Source organism: Mandrillus leucophaeus, unplaced genomic scaffold (genome assembly GCF_000951045.1).
Source record: "Mandrillus leucophaeus isolate KB7577 unplaced genomic scaffold, Mleu.le_1.0 Scaffold2, whole genome shotgun sequence".
In the NCBI taxonomy this organism is placed as follows: Eukaryota; Metazoa; Chordata; class Mammalia; order Primates; family Cercopithecidae; genus Mandrillus; species Mandrillus leucophaeus.
The window spans coordinates 4,644,329-4,658,845 of record NW_012102031.1 but is presented as its reverse complement, the minus strand read 5'-3'; the positions used below and the strand labels follow the sequence as shown (position 1 = coordinate 4,658,845).

Sequence of the window (14,517 nt, the reverse complement as noted above, 5' to 3'; positions counted from 1 at the left end):
CCTGTAATCCCAGCACTTTGGGAGGCCGAGGCGGGCGGATCACGAGGTCAGGAGTTCGAGACCAGCCTGACCAACATGGTGAAACTAAACATACAAAAATTAGCCAGGCATGGTGGTGGGCACCTGTAATCCCAGCTACTTGGGAGGCTGAGGCAGGAAAATCGCTTGAATCCAGGAGGTGGAGGTTGCAGTGAGCCAAGATTGTACCACTGCACTCCAGCCTGGGCAACAGAGCAAGACTCCATCTCAGAAAAAAAAAAAAGAAAAAGAAAGAAATACAAACTCTCACGTCCATCCAGACCTATGAAATCAAAAGCTCTTGGGGCAAGGGAAGAGATAGCATCTGTGGGTTTTTTTGTTTTTTTGTTTCTTTTTTTTGAGACAAAGTCTTACTCTTATCTCCCAGGCTGGAGTGCAATGGCATGACCTCGGCTCACCGCAGCCTCCGCCTCCCGGGTTCAAGCGATTCTCCTGCCTCAGCCTCCCGAGTAGCTGGGATTACAGGTGCCTGCCACCACGCCTGGCTAATTTTTGTATTTTTAGTAGAAATGGGGTTTCACCATGTTGGCCAGGCTGGTCTTGAACTCCTGACCTCAGGTGATCCGCCCGCCTCGGCCTCCCAAAGTGCTGGGATTATAGGTGTGAGCCACCATGCCCGGCCAGCATCTGTTTTGATGCATACTCGTTTGAGAACTGCTGGCCTGGAAGGTTAGAGGCTGTATCAAAATGAAATCATTATATGCTAGAGGACAGCTACTGTGATTAGATGGAGAGCTTTTCTGAGGGAGCAATGGTCAGTTAATTCAAGGAATGTTAGCAGGCACATAAGTAGTCCCAGATTCTAGGGAGGCTGAAGCAGGAGGATCACTCGACCCCAGGAGTTAGAGGCCAGACTGGGCAACCTTAAAAAAAAATAATAAAGATGCTAGTCCTTGTGGAATAATGCTCAGAAGTCACTGATGCATATCTAGAAAATTGTTTTAAAATTGCTTCAACAGCCCTGGAATGCCTCTGGGAAATCCCCTGAAATACACCAATCCTGTTTCGCCTAGTGTTCCACAACTGAAGGGGACGACAAGGGCACCTTTGACTCTTCATGGTAGCTCTGTCAGTCCCAGTATAGAAGCATGGAGTTATTTAATGAAAGGGTCATTGACTTCAAATTCTAGGCAACTGGACTCAAGATAAATTGCAAACACATTTAACCTCTTCATGTTACATTATGGCAGAACACTGACCCTTAGGTTTGGTAGGCTAGGAGCCTAGTAAATACGCAGGGAAATGACTTCATAGATTCCCATGTCTCTCTCCCTTTTTAGGTGGTTTTTCTCCTCTGCGCCTATGTTACAGTGTACATGATATACGGGAAATTTCGTAAAACTTTTGACAGTGAGAATGACACATTCCGCCTGGAGTTTCTTCTGGTCCCAGTCATTGGCCTTTCCTTCCTTGAAAACTACAGTTTCACTCCGCTGGAGGTAAGGGAAGGGACTGAGTACCAATTCTCAAAGGGAAGTATGTTCCCCCGTATCCTTCCCTCCAGACCCTGGGCTTGCCTTCTGCTTACAACTGTGACCATTACTCATGTATCCTTCACTTATAAGTTGAGAAGAAATTGACAGGCTATTTACAATGCTTTACTTGGAAATGAGCACATCTAAATAGTCATGATGCCCATAAACCAAGCAGGCATCACAGCCCTACTTCTGGCTGTTGAGACCTTCTCTTCAACAGATGATTAGCAGATCCCTGAATCCCTGTAGCACAGTCCAGGCTCAGAAATTTCAGCTCAGTAAGTTTGGACTGTGGCCCATGAATCTGCAGGCAACAAGCATCTTGGGAGATTCTGATGCTGGTGTTTATGGACATGACTTTTTTTATTTATTTTTTGAGATGGAGTCTTGTTCTGTTGCCCAGGCCGGAGTGCAGTGGCACGATCTTAGCTCACTGCAACCTCCGCTTCCTGGGTTCAGGTGATTCTCCTGTCTCAGCTTCCCGAGTAACTGGGATTACAGGTGCGAGCCACCATACCCAGCTAATTTTTGTATTTTTAGTTGAGACAAGGTTTCGCCACGTTGGTCAGGCTGGTCTCCAACTCCTGACCTCAAGTGATCCACCCACCTCGGCCTCCCAAAGTTCTGGGATTATACATGTGAGCCTGGCAACATGACTAGATTTTAAGAAATTGTGGCTTCATTTATGATTTTATACTATGAAACTATCATTTAAGTTATTTTTGGCTGCACACGGTGGCTCACAAGGTCAGGAGATCGAGACCATCCTGGCTAACATGGTGAAACCCCGTCTCTACTAAAAAATACAAATAAATAAATAATTAGCCGGGTGTGGTGGCAGGTGCCTGTAGTCCCAGCTACTCGGGAGGCTGACACAGGAGAATGGTGTGAACCCAGGAGGCGGGGCTTGCAGTGAGCTGAGATCGCACCACTGCACTCCAGCCTGGGAGACTCCATCTCAAAAAAAAAAAAAAAAAAAAAGTTATTTTTGGCCAGGTTTGGTGGCACATGCCTGTAGTCCCAGCTACTAGGGAAGGTGAGATGGAAAGACTGCTTGAGCCTAGGAGGTCGAGGCTGCAGGACGCCATGATCATGCCACTGCACTCCAGCCTGGATGACACAGCAAGACCTCATCTTTAAAAAACAATTAAAAGTAGTTTTTTATATAAATGCTCATGCCACACTGTGAAAAAAAGCAGTATACTGTATAATCTTTCAAAAATTAGAAAAAAAACCCCTTATATTTACCTAGAGATGGTACATTAAACTGATTAAAATATAATTTTTATTGAGAACTTTTTTTCCCCCTTACTGTACCTCTTCCCCAGCAAGCTATTGTTTTAGTGATTATGTTCTTTTAAGGAGATGGGCCTCTTCTTGGTCTTGCTCATTCTCTGGCCGCTTTCTCTTTGGCTCAGATCCTCTGGACTTTCTCTATCTACCTGGAGTCAGTGGCTATTCTGCCCCAGCTCTTCATGATCAGCAAGACTGGAGAGGCTGAGACCATTACTACTCACTACCTGTTCTTTCTGGGTCTGTACCGGGCACTCTACCTGGCTAACTGGATCAGGCGGTACCAGACTGAGAATTTCTATGACCAAATCGCAGTGGTGTCTGGAGTAGTACAAACCATCTTCTACTGTGACTTCTTCTACTTGTATGTGACCAAAGGTAGGTCCTGGGATAACAGCACTGATGCTGGCACTGGCCTAAGGAGTTACTCATCCATTCAATAAGTATTCCAGCAGATACAGACATGAACAGTCAAGTCTCTGCCATTCACAGTGCTTGTGTTCTAATGCAAGACAAATATTTTCAAGAAATGCGATCAAAACATGGTCAATAGGTTATGTGTACTATGCAAGACAGCTGTGAGATGACATTTGACAGAATACTTGGTTAGTAGTGAAAAACATTCCAGAACTTATTACAAGCCCCAAGGCAACAGCTTGGTGTGATGGACAAAAAGGCTAGCGCTGTCAAAATCTATAAACCTGGAGATAACAGGTCAACCAAGACCAGTTCACATAGGGCAGGGCTGTCCAAACTTTTGGCTTCCCTGGCCCACATTGGAATAATTGTGTAGGGATACACATAAAATACACTAATGATAGCTTATGAACAAAAAAAACACCTCAGTGTTTTAAGAAAGTTTACAAATTTGTGTTGGGCCATAAAGCCATCCTGGGCCACAGGTTGGACAAGCTTGACCTAGCACCTCATAGGCCGGGGTAAGGGGTTTGCACTATGTTCTGATTGCCAAGGGCGGCTATTGTGTCATTAAAAACCCAACCCACTAGCTGCTATGTAGGGTAAAAAGCAGTCCAAGTACAGTGACTAGCTATGGGGCAGTTGCAGTTGTTCAGGGAAACGGCTCTAGGTAGAAAGAGATGTGGACACAAGTTCTGGGACTTGAGAGGGACTGCTGATGGACTGTTTGAGATGTACAACAGACAATTTGAGGCCAACTACTAAGTTTACAGCTGTGGGGAAGGGTGCCAGTAACCAAGGCGGGGATCAGCAGGTCCACAGTCAACCGGAGATGAAGACTCCCCCTTTGCTTTAACAATCGAACATATACTGTGAGCCGGCCATTAAGAGATGATAATAAGATTATGCACCAAGTTATAAAGCAGTCCTTTCATCAGATGGTAAATTCTCATTTCATCTCCATTTTCTTCCAGTCCTTAAGGGAAAGAAGTTAAGTCTTCCAATGCCAATCTGAGGACGCTCTGAGATAGTCTACACCTTAACAAGCACATGAAGGAAACTATTTTGAATGTTCTTTGGCAACTTATCCATAATTTGGGATCAAATGTTAAAACCAGAAAAATGCTTAGTGTGGATTTCAGCAAAACTTGATCATCCCACCCAGAAGACCTTCTCATCAATAGACTGCCCTTAAAGACTCATTGTAAGGTCATAAAAACCTGGGCCAACTGCACAAATACGGTGCCTCAAAATGACTGCAACAAGAAACCTTAAGGTGCCTTACCGACGAAAAAGACCAAATAAATGATTGCTCTCCAAGGCCCGAGGGCAAGACTCATGATGAGGAAGTCAACCCCAATCTGGAACAATGTCCCTCCTCTTAAGAATGTCCCAACTAAAGACCAGTTAAAATATTAGAGTACGCTCTCGTGAATTTCCACTTTCCAGGTAGGTGACCAAATTTAGGTGGTCAAGATATAAAAGTGACAGCTAGTTTTAAGTGTGAAACGTATTTCACTTTCATACTGCCTTCAGGACAGAAGCAAACCAAATTTACCAGGTTTGGCTGGAAGAGTTTTGTGCCTCATCTTTTACCGGTTTGAATTTTTTCAAACCAGTGACTGATACCTGCCTTGCACTTAGTACCTTAATACCAATAACCTAATGGTACTTAGGTGAGTACCATTTGCGCAATCACTGTTTTACTTATGAGCAGATACAGATACATCCAAACCCTTACCTACTAGGTATCCTGCTAGGGTTTTCGATTCCAACTCTTACATTAAGTTTAATCAATTCTACTTTCCTTTCAGTTTTAGGTGCCAATCAGTCAATCCAATATTCCCCACCTTTGTCTTGAAACAAATAAAAACTGTTTTAAGATGTCTACATTGAACTATTCAGAGAATTTTTAAGCAATAAAACCTTACACCTTATTGTCAACAGTGTTTTTATTTATACCTACAAAAAGAAAACAAGATGGTATCAAAAGGACAATTTACAAACTAAGAATAGTAACATAGCTTTCAGCATCCTGTGCCTGAACATCACACATCTACAAATCTTTCAAGTCTTAATGCAACAGGAATGTTTGGAGACCAGCAAGAACATGAATAGAGAGCACTGATCCCAAGCAAAAGCCACTAACCTTTTAGATGAGAAGTCCACACAACGAATTGTTAGGGAGGATTGGGGGAGAAGCAGCCCATTGCTTAATACATTGAAACCCTTTCCCTAAGTTGAGTTTCAACCATGAATGCAATAACTAGCATAAAATGATTCTTCTGCTCATGTTCTGAAGCCAACAGCAGAACCTGAATTATGAGTGACAGACATGGAGGCAGAAGAGTTAAACTCTGCTAGATTTCAGCTGTGCTCAGACCATAATAGCTTTTAAGGTTTTACTGTTATTTTATGATTACAATGTCCCAGGTGGAAAAAGGGAAGCAAGCAATCCAAATAACCACTTGCTTGCAGAGACCTTTCCCTCAAACAGATGCTTTCAAGAGCTGCGAGAGAGTAGGGCATCCCTTGTGGTGGAACCTCTATGTTTAAAGAAAGAAGAAAAAAACCCAGAATTTGGTTGTAGAAAACAATGCCCACAACAGACTGGCCAGTGCTTAGACAAATTTGGGGTAGGGGGGAACACTTTGGTTTGAAAGCACAGAGCAGTTTGCCACGTTTCGTCTGTGCCTACCATCCTCCCTTGGCCTCAACTTCTATAAGATGGGGGGGACAAAAAGAGAAGTAAAGTTAAGAAAGAAGAAAGTGGAAAATTAAAAAAAAGATGTCAAAGTTTTTACATGCATACATTTCAGCTTATGCTGAAGACCTACCTGTATGTTGCACATTGAATCATACTTTCAGAACCCCTCAGAAACCATCCCTCTCTCCCTAAAGAATTTTAAAAGGAAAACAAAAACCTCGAATATAGATCTTACAAATCAGCAAGCATTCAAGCCTTAGCCAAAGAATGCAGTGGAGCCTTCCGCCTTAAACTGCATTGTGAATGAATACAAATTAACAGCATAAAAATTAATAGTCCCATATCAGATCTGAAAGGGGTTTCTGGGGCTGTCTGATGTCTCTATCCTGTTGTAGTGAACACAATAGCAGAAAATTCTTTCTGGGTTCATCTGCTATATAAAAAGTCTTGGTAAAACAGCATTACTATGAAGAGGATGAACTCACCTACCTTCAGAGGGAGGAAAAGTGAAAAGGACTTAGGCTTTAGTCCTCCATGACTTTTCTTAAGCACTACCTACCTGTAATAAGCTGAGTGCAAAAGGATGCCGAAGAAAATCTGCACCCAGAAGCTGTTAGAAAGCACTGCAGAGAACAGGGTATGAAGAAAATAAAAGTTCTTAATAAACCCTGAAGATTCTTTGTTCAAGGTAACTTTGCCAAAAGGGCAGAGTAGCTGGCAAAGAGTTGTTTTTATTCTAGCTCTACACTGCATTTCAAAAGAAAATCTGCCCATTTTGAATATATTGTTTATAATTAAATGTGCTTTTTACACTGCAGGTCAATATAAAAACTGGTTAGTTTCCAGTGAGCATTTATGTTCATTTGCTCACAGCAGCTGTCTGGCTGGAAAATTAATTTCACAGATGGTCCCCAGTTTTACCGGGAAATATAGGCAGCTTCCACCCAGATGCTGAGATGCTACAGTTAAACCACTGCAATAAACACTTGTGGTTTTTAATTTAAAGGATACACAAGACTCCGCATTTCAATTTCTAACCTGACACTAAAATGGTTATTTTTCAGTAATGGGGGCGGGGGAAAGGCAGAGTGTAAAGGGAGATAAAACCAATTAGTGATTTTTAACTGTCAAATGCACTCAAGCAATCAGTCAAAACAGGCCTGAGGAAACCTGTTCCAACTTGAGAAACATTTAAAAGCACAAAAGAAAATGTGCAGGGAAATCCCTGTTTGTTTTCTAACCCAGTAATGAGAAATTTAAAGCACAGATGCCATCTTCCTCTGCAAAACGATTCAGCCCTCCCCCTCCCTCCCTCCCTCCCCACCAACTCAGAAAAAAACAAAAGATGGGCTCCCACAAAAGGGCCTAATACCTTACTCTTTAAGATGAAAAATAGCTCGAATATCTTCAACATGCAAGAAGTTGGGGGAAGAAATTAATCTCTTCCAGTCAGCTATATATATATATATGTTTTTTTTTTGTTTTTTTTTTTTTTTACAAAATGTTATTACAGACTGGATCATTTTGGCGGGCAGAAGAAACCTGGCAGTGAATTCTAACTAATCTGCATGAAAAGACAAATCACGATGGTTGGGGAGAAAAATTAATAAAAAAAAAAAAAAAAGAGAAAAGAAAAAGGAAAAAAAAAAGAAAAAAAGAAAAGGGGAAGAGGAAAAAAAAGGAAAGAGTGTTCCTTAAAATGTAATTTAAGTCTGCTGGAGTCACTACCACTTGAGTGGTTTCATTTACGTGAAGGAGGAGGAGGGGGAGGAGGAGGAGGGTATTGGTAGGCAGTCTGCCCCATGTAACCTATCATATTGGTAGCTCCCGGAGGCTGTGCAAACTGTTGTGACATCAGTGGCTGTGGCTGCTGCCCAGACCGGCCTATCCCACTAAACTGCTGGCTAGAGCTCTGCGAACTTCTCCCAGTTGAGGTGGTGCTACTAGCTCCGTAAGTGCCAGCACCATATTCTTGAGCTGTATAGCTACTGGTGCCATAAGCAGCTGCCCCATAGGTGCCTTGACCATAGGTGTATTGGCCTGCTTGTGCTCCAAAGGCAGAATTTGGACTTCCATAGCCACTGCCATTAGCATAACCAGCTCTATCGGTTTCACTACGATCCCGATAGCTTGCAGAGTCTCTCCGGCCACCATCCTTGACTCCTCGAAGCCTTCGGTCACATTCATCCTGATACATCAGATTGGGATTGTTGGCTGAAGAAGTGGTCCGGTAACGAGAACGACCACCTAATGGGAACATACAAGGGAATTTTTAATGCCAGATGTATGACCTAAACATAACAATATAAAAATTCTATTGGGTACTAAAGTATTAAGCATGTTTCCTTGATACTTAGTTATGCTGGCCAGCCTCCAAGTTAGTACTGTAAAAATATACTCATAATTTGATTATTTAATGGGGCACATTCGAAAGCACAGTAAATATCAAAGGACACTAGACCTTTTCACCCTTTTAGTCCCTTTACTTGAGGATGATCAAGAAACACGGTGTTACAATACGAAACCTTGAGTCAGGAAGCCCAGATCCTCGGATATTCTGCAACTATACATCCAACTGCTATGTCTCAGTTTCTACCCACCACTAAACAGTGTAAAATGACTGATCTCTCCGTATGGAAAACTGTAAACCTAATATACTACTAAGCATTTTTGAAAGTATTAAAAAAAAGCAACCATGACCGGGGGCACACTGGCTCACTCTTGTAATCCCAGCACTTTGGGAGACTGAGGCAGGAGGGTCACTTGAGGTCAGTACTCTACAAAAAATACAAAAATTAGCTGGGCATGGTGGCACACGCCTGCAATACCAGCTACTTAGGAGGCTGAGGCAGGAGAATCGCTTGAACCCAGGAGGCAAAGGTTGAAGTGACCCGAGATCGTGCCACTGCACTCCAGTCTGGGAGACACAGAGACTCTGTCTCTGCCCCCGCCCTGCCAAAGCAACCACATTAAAACTCAAGACTAGTCTCGGCCAGGTGTGGTGGCTCACTCCTGCAATCTCAGCACTTTGGGAGGCCGAGACAGGCGGATCATCTGAGGTCAGGAGTTTGAGGCCAGCCTGGCCAACATGGTGAAACCCCATCTCTAGTAAAAAGACAAAAATTAGCCGGGTGTGGTGGCAGGCGTCTGTAATCCCAGCTACTTGGGAGGCTGAGGCAGGAGAATCACTTGAACCTGGGAGGCGGAGGCTGCAGTGAGCCGAGATCGCACCATTGCACTTTAGCCTGGGTGACAGAGCAAGACTCCGTCTCAAAGAAACAACAACAACAAAAAACAAAACACAACAACAAAAAAACAGACCAGTCCCTAAGGAAAAAAAAATTCACAATTTAGCTTAACTGATAGAACTATCACAACAAACTTCACATTTTCTTAGTTGAAAAAGGTTATAAAAAGCATTAGGCAGTGTCCTTTGTTATGAAGCAACACACTTAAAGCCTTCGCATGGTTAAAAACAGCAACTAAAACAAGGCACAGTAAGCATAAAGGGATACCTTGGCAGTACCTGGAAAACTCCAGGACTTACCCTTACCCCCGCCTCCGCCGCCACCTCTGTGGTCCACAAGCTGCATCAGTTTTGGATTGATAGCCTGATTGGCCTCTTCCAGCACTTTGATAAGCTCTCTGGCCTGTTTTAGGTTCCCTGGGGTGAAGAAGGTATAGGCGGTACCCTTGTTGGTGCTACGGGCTGTTCGGCCAATACGGTGCACATAATCCTCTGAGCTGTTTGGATAGTCATAGTTGATCACAAACTTGACATCTTCCACATCTTCCACGTCAATGATGAGTCAGTGTGTAGGTTGATGTGGCAGGGAAAGAGAAGGTAAAGGACATGCCAACAACAGGTGGGAAGCACGAATGCAGATGACAGCAAGAGGAAAGAAGGTGAAGTTAGTAACCACTCTGAACAGAAACAAAAAAAGACTCATCCCAACAGAGTAAAAGAGGATTACTGATTCCTAGGACATGCATGGGAAGTAGCATCTTTATTGGCTGTAGAATCCTAAGGGAATCCCATCCAAACATCCAAACTCCTGCCTCTGCTACATTTTACCAATATACTGACAGGAGTTACACCAAGATTGGTCTTCAGACGCAAATTCCAATACTATCCTTTACAAAACTGGAATGTAGAACAAAGTGGTAAACCACTGTTAAGTTACAAGGCCTAATCACTTCTACTCTGTTGGGAGAAGCCTGGCAAAATCTACCAACAACATAACAAACTTACCTTTAAACCAGTCACAGAGCAAAGTAAAAAAAAGGAGCTTCATATATTTTATTACTACAATTTAAAGGAAACTTAATCAAAACATTTAACTTGTTTTTTTGCTCTTATATTTTTAAGAAACTGAGTAGAGTCAAAGCTGTTAAGTACACACCTATTTTCCTTTGCAGAAACATCCAGATTATCTATCCCCTTTCAATTACAAGAGCACATTACACTAAAATTTTACTGTACTACCAAGCCCAGCTTCTGCCAAAATGAGGATATTTTTGCTCAACTCAAGGTTATTTCAACTCAGGACTTGTTTCAATTATCAATGATTGTCTACGTGACCTGGGAAATTAAATTAATAGCCAAAGAATGTGGGAAAACCATGAAACCTTGAGACACAAGTTTAGTATTCTCTCCACTGCTGGGAATTGGGCTGAATAACCTCCTAAGGCTTAAAATGTAAATGTTAGTGTAATGCTTTCAGCTGAATGTATATTTTTACCTAAACAAACAATTTTAAGAATATAACAAAGAATCCTACTGTTTTGTGGAAAAAAATCTGCATTTTACAAAGAATATTCAGAAAATATCCTAGATAAAACACAGATTTTTGTGATATAAATAATTAAAAAACATTCTCTGTTTGTTACCAGACCGATGCACACTCCCTCCTCCTTTGGGAAACCGCTGCAGCCGATCCCGTCTCTTTGCCTTTTATTTTTGGCGGCCTCCTTTCGAAAACTCCGCCTTCTGACACGGGACCACTGGAGCGCGGGGAGCATGCATCAAGGGTCCGTGGCAGTGAGAAGTCCCCACACACGCTCGCTCTGTGAACTGGCTTAGATGCTTCTCTGTAGCCCCATTTGGTTGCCAAGCGCCGGAGAACCTGGGTTCGGGTAAAAATTTCAGGTCCTCCAACGCCTCCCCCAAGGATAATTGGGGTGATTGTAGAAAAAAATAATTAATAAAAAAAATGTAAGTTACATCCAAAGGGTCAGACTGCATCTATTGCCCAGACTGGATTAATTTCAAGGGAGAAAGGGGAGATTAAAAAAAAAAAATTAGCTGTTGTTACAGGGCTTGTGAAGAAGGGGCATTATGTCTGTTTCTTATTACAATAAAGGCTCCTCGGTCTTTACTGACCCCTAAAGTCCTGAATCACACCAGAAAGACGAGAAGGCACTTATCACAGGGGGCAGCTTGAGTCTCCGGCTAGGGTCGTTGACGCAACAAAGGAAAAAAGAATTTACAGGGCCAGGGTGGATGTAAGACAGGGGGGTGGGGAATTCTACTCCATGGTATCTTCAGAGCTAAGATAATGCTCCTTATGCAATCCCACTGCATATGACCATGGCAGCAGAACAAGTTCAATTACTACACTGGATGCGTAAGTGCTTTCCTAGCAGAAAGCACCAGGGGCTGCAGTCAACAGTTCACATGCTAGTACTTGGAAGTATTTCTGGGGGTGTTCAATAGAGGGCAGACATGATGCAAAGTTCTTCATACTAGAAAGGTGTCCTGTGTGTGCACACACAGCTGGATGGGGGCACATATGAGCAAGCGTAGAATTTGGTTTTCTCCAGTCAAGTCTACCCTGATGTTATCTGTGCACTGCCACAATATTATCTTGCTGCCTTTCTAGATGATGCTGTAGCAGGGTAAGAAATCGAAAGTTAATGTTTTGGCCAGCTGACTGGGATAGGAACTTTTTGTTTGAAAGCCCCTATGACATGGCCTGAATCTCCAATCACTAATTAGGAGGGACTAAGTCTAGCCAAGAGGCTCATCTAGAGCTGCTTCCGGCCAATGTAGATTTGTCTCGGCCATGTATTGAGTGATCTGCAGCTGATATCAAAGCTTCTGTTAAAAAACAAAACAAAATAAATTCAATACTTTTAGTTTAACAGTGTGTAGTTTAAACACAAAAAAGGAAAAATAAAAAATATCCCAGTGGAAAGGGAAGTGGAGCCTAAGGATGACTATTATAAAATTATGGGAATCAAAGAACTTACCTGAAGGGAACATTTAAGAGACCATCGCTTGACAGGAAGTGAAAAAAGGCCTGGTGACTCAGCTGAAAATTGCACCCCTGTCTATGAGGTAGAAGCCTTCACTTTCCAGGATCTTGTAGGACATTGGTCAGAATTCTGCCATTTTGGTGGGTTTTCTCCCTCTTTTGATTTTTTACAAGGCAGCAAACAAAGGGGCCCAAAACAAGCACTGATGTTGAGTAACAAGAAACAGACTCGGGTACCTTCCCTCTCCCCTCACTTGGATGAGTGGGGGTGGGATGAAGAGTCTAAGTTATTCTAATGGTAGCCAATTAATTTGGTTTAGAAATGCAAGGGGATGTAGAGCAAATATTTTTAATTGTCTAGGCAAGATGCACAAAGAAGCTACCAGCACATAGCAAGCCTGTTTAAAAACCAACCATTACTGAAAGCTTTATGTAAACTGCTTTCAGGCCTCCGCCTCCTCTCCCAACAGGCCCAAGTTCTAATGGCACAGATCCAGACATGACCTCAGAGGGCAGAGGGGCAGAGAGAACTTTCCATCATGGCTGCAGGTCACCACCTCTGAAGGAGGGAATGATGAGTGCAATGCATAAAAAGGCTTCATTACGTTTGTATTCCAGTCTGAATACCTGTTCTCTTTATATTAAATAGTATAAGGGAATAATACGGTACTTCTCACCTTACTGGGCAAATTAAATACTTGTCAATGATTTAAGGATTTCCTTGTAATACAGATAATCTTTTTTTAAAATATAAAAGTTCTGAGTTAGACCTGTTTAGCTCAGAATAGTGGGCTAAACTACCATAAAATTCTCTGTATATCTTAAATGGTAATGGGTCAAAAACTCCAGAAAACCATCGGTTGGATAACACACCTATAGATAAGCGTATGGGTAGGAGGAGGGGATAGCCAAGTGCCCATGATAATTTGACGTCAGTAAATTAAACTGGGCAATACAAATTTGATTGCTATTCTGATACTGCATTAGACTTATAACATTCCATCTAATAAGCATTCATAAAACTGGACCTCTGTATATATCTAACTTAGACAGGGATAGGGAAAAGAATAACTGAAGAAACTAGCTTACAATAGCTAGGTTTCGTCAGGCTTATTCTATCCAGCCAGAAAACACCACCAGAGAGAAGTTGAGCCATTCAACTGACTGTCTCCTCTCCCTGTTTGCATAGTCATGCCTAGGCCTTGCTGCAGACCAAAGCCTGTTTGTTAGGAGCAGGAAGAGAATTTGAAAATAAAAGGGGGGTGGGGGAAACTAAGGTTTTAAAAAAATTGTGGGGGGCGGGGAACGGGGAGAATCACGCTTTGTATTCTTTTCTTTCAAATATTTATCTAACCACATGTATATACAACTTTCTAAACTTGAAGTTTGAATTTGAAATGACAAATCTTTAAACCAAAAGATACATATACCATTGACAGAGACGCCTATCTATACAAACCTAGCCCACGGGAGGCTACATCTGTAGCAATAAGGATGGGTGCCTTTCCAGAACGGAACTCTGTAAAAACAAACAATAATCATCATCAAATAAGCATTCCTATCTATCTGATCTGTTTACATCATCATGTTAAAATTTCAAATAATGGTGTCAGAAAATCCCAGGCTCTTACAATGACAGTCAGTTATTCTTTTGAAAACCTTTATCACACTCATCTTCAGCAGTACAATAGTCACCTCTACTAATAATGAAATACTGTTAAGATAGTGTGGCAATTTGTTACATAATTAATATGAGCTAGAATTTTTTCCCCTTGAAGTTATTTCCCAAATGAGACACAATCAAAAGCTGGGGTTTGGTAGGAAACAAGTTTAAAAGATACGAAATGAAAAGAACTGAATTTCCCCCCAAGAGGTATGCATATTATTTTTTTCTCTCTCTTTTTTTTTTTTGAGATGGAGTTTCGCTCTTATTGCCGAGGCTGGAGTGCAGTGGCGCAATCTCGGCTCACAGCAACCTCCGCCTCCCGGGTTCAAGCGATTCTCCTGCCTCAGCCTCCCAAGCAGCTGGGATTACACGCATGTGCCACCATGCCAGGGTAATTTTCTATTTTAGTAGAGATGGGGTTTCTCCCTGTTGGTGAGGCTGGTCTCAAACTCTCAACCTCAGGTGATTCGGCCACCTCAGCCTCCCAAACTGCTGGGATTACAGGCGTGAACCACCGCGCCGGGCTGCATATTATTTGTTTTTTTTTTTTTTGAGACGGAGTCTCGCTCTGTCGCCCAGGCTAGAGTGCAGTGGCCGGATCTCAGCTCACTGCAAGCTCCGCCTCCCGGGTTCACGCCATTCTCCTGCCTCAGCCTCCCGAGT

General features: G+C 42.5%; 2 protein-coding genes across 4 annotated transcripts in view; one reads left to right on the top strand and one right to left on the bottom strand.

Annotated features, from left to right (window-relative positions):
* KDELR3 (KDEL (Lys-Asp-Glu-Leu) endoplasmic reticulum protein retention receptor 3) overlaps positions 1-5,168 on the top strand; it is a 21,408-nt gene extending 16,240 nt beyond the window's left edge. Inside the window, exons 3-5 of one of the 2 annotated variants that reach the window (XM_011978861.1) lie at positions 1,320-1,478; positions 2,933-3,185; positions 4,199-5,168. In XM_011978861.1, the coding sequence (XP_011834251.1) occupies positions 1,320-1,478; positions 2,933-3,185; positions 4,199-4,239 (453 nt within the window). In that variant the 3' untranslated portion in view covers positions 4,240-5,168. Of the gene's footprint in view, positions 1-1,319; positions 1,479-2,932; positions 3,338-4,198 lie in introns of those variants that run through there. The other variant, XM_011978860.1, reaches the window with a different exon arrangement.
* DDX17 (DEAD (Asp-Glu-Ala-Asp) box helicase 17) overlaps positions 5,159-14,517 on the bottom strand; it is a 24,676-nt gene continuing 15,317 nt past the window's right edge. Inside the window, exons 11-13 of one of the 2 annotated variants that reach the window (XM_011978862.1) lie at positions 13,648-13,707; positions 9,479-9,721; positions 5,159-8,178 (exon numbers count right to left, since the gene is read on the bottom strand). In XM_011978862.1, coding sequence (XP_011834252.1) covers positions 7,673-8,178; positions 9,479-9,721; positions 13,648-13,707 — 809 coding nt within the window. In that variant the 3' untranslated portion in view covers positions 5,159-7,672. The remainder of the gene's footprint in view (positions 8,179-9,478; positions 9,722-13,647; positions 13,708-14,517) is intronic. The other variant, XM_011978863.1, reaches the window with a different exon arrangement.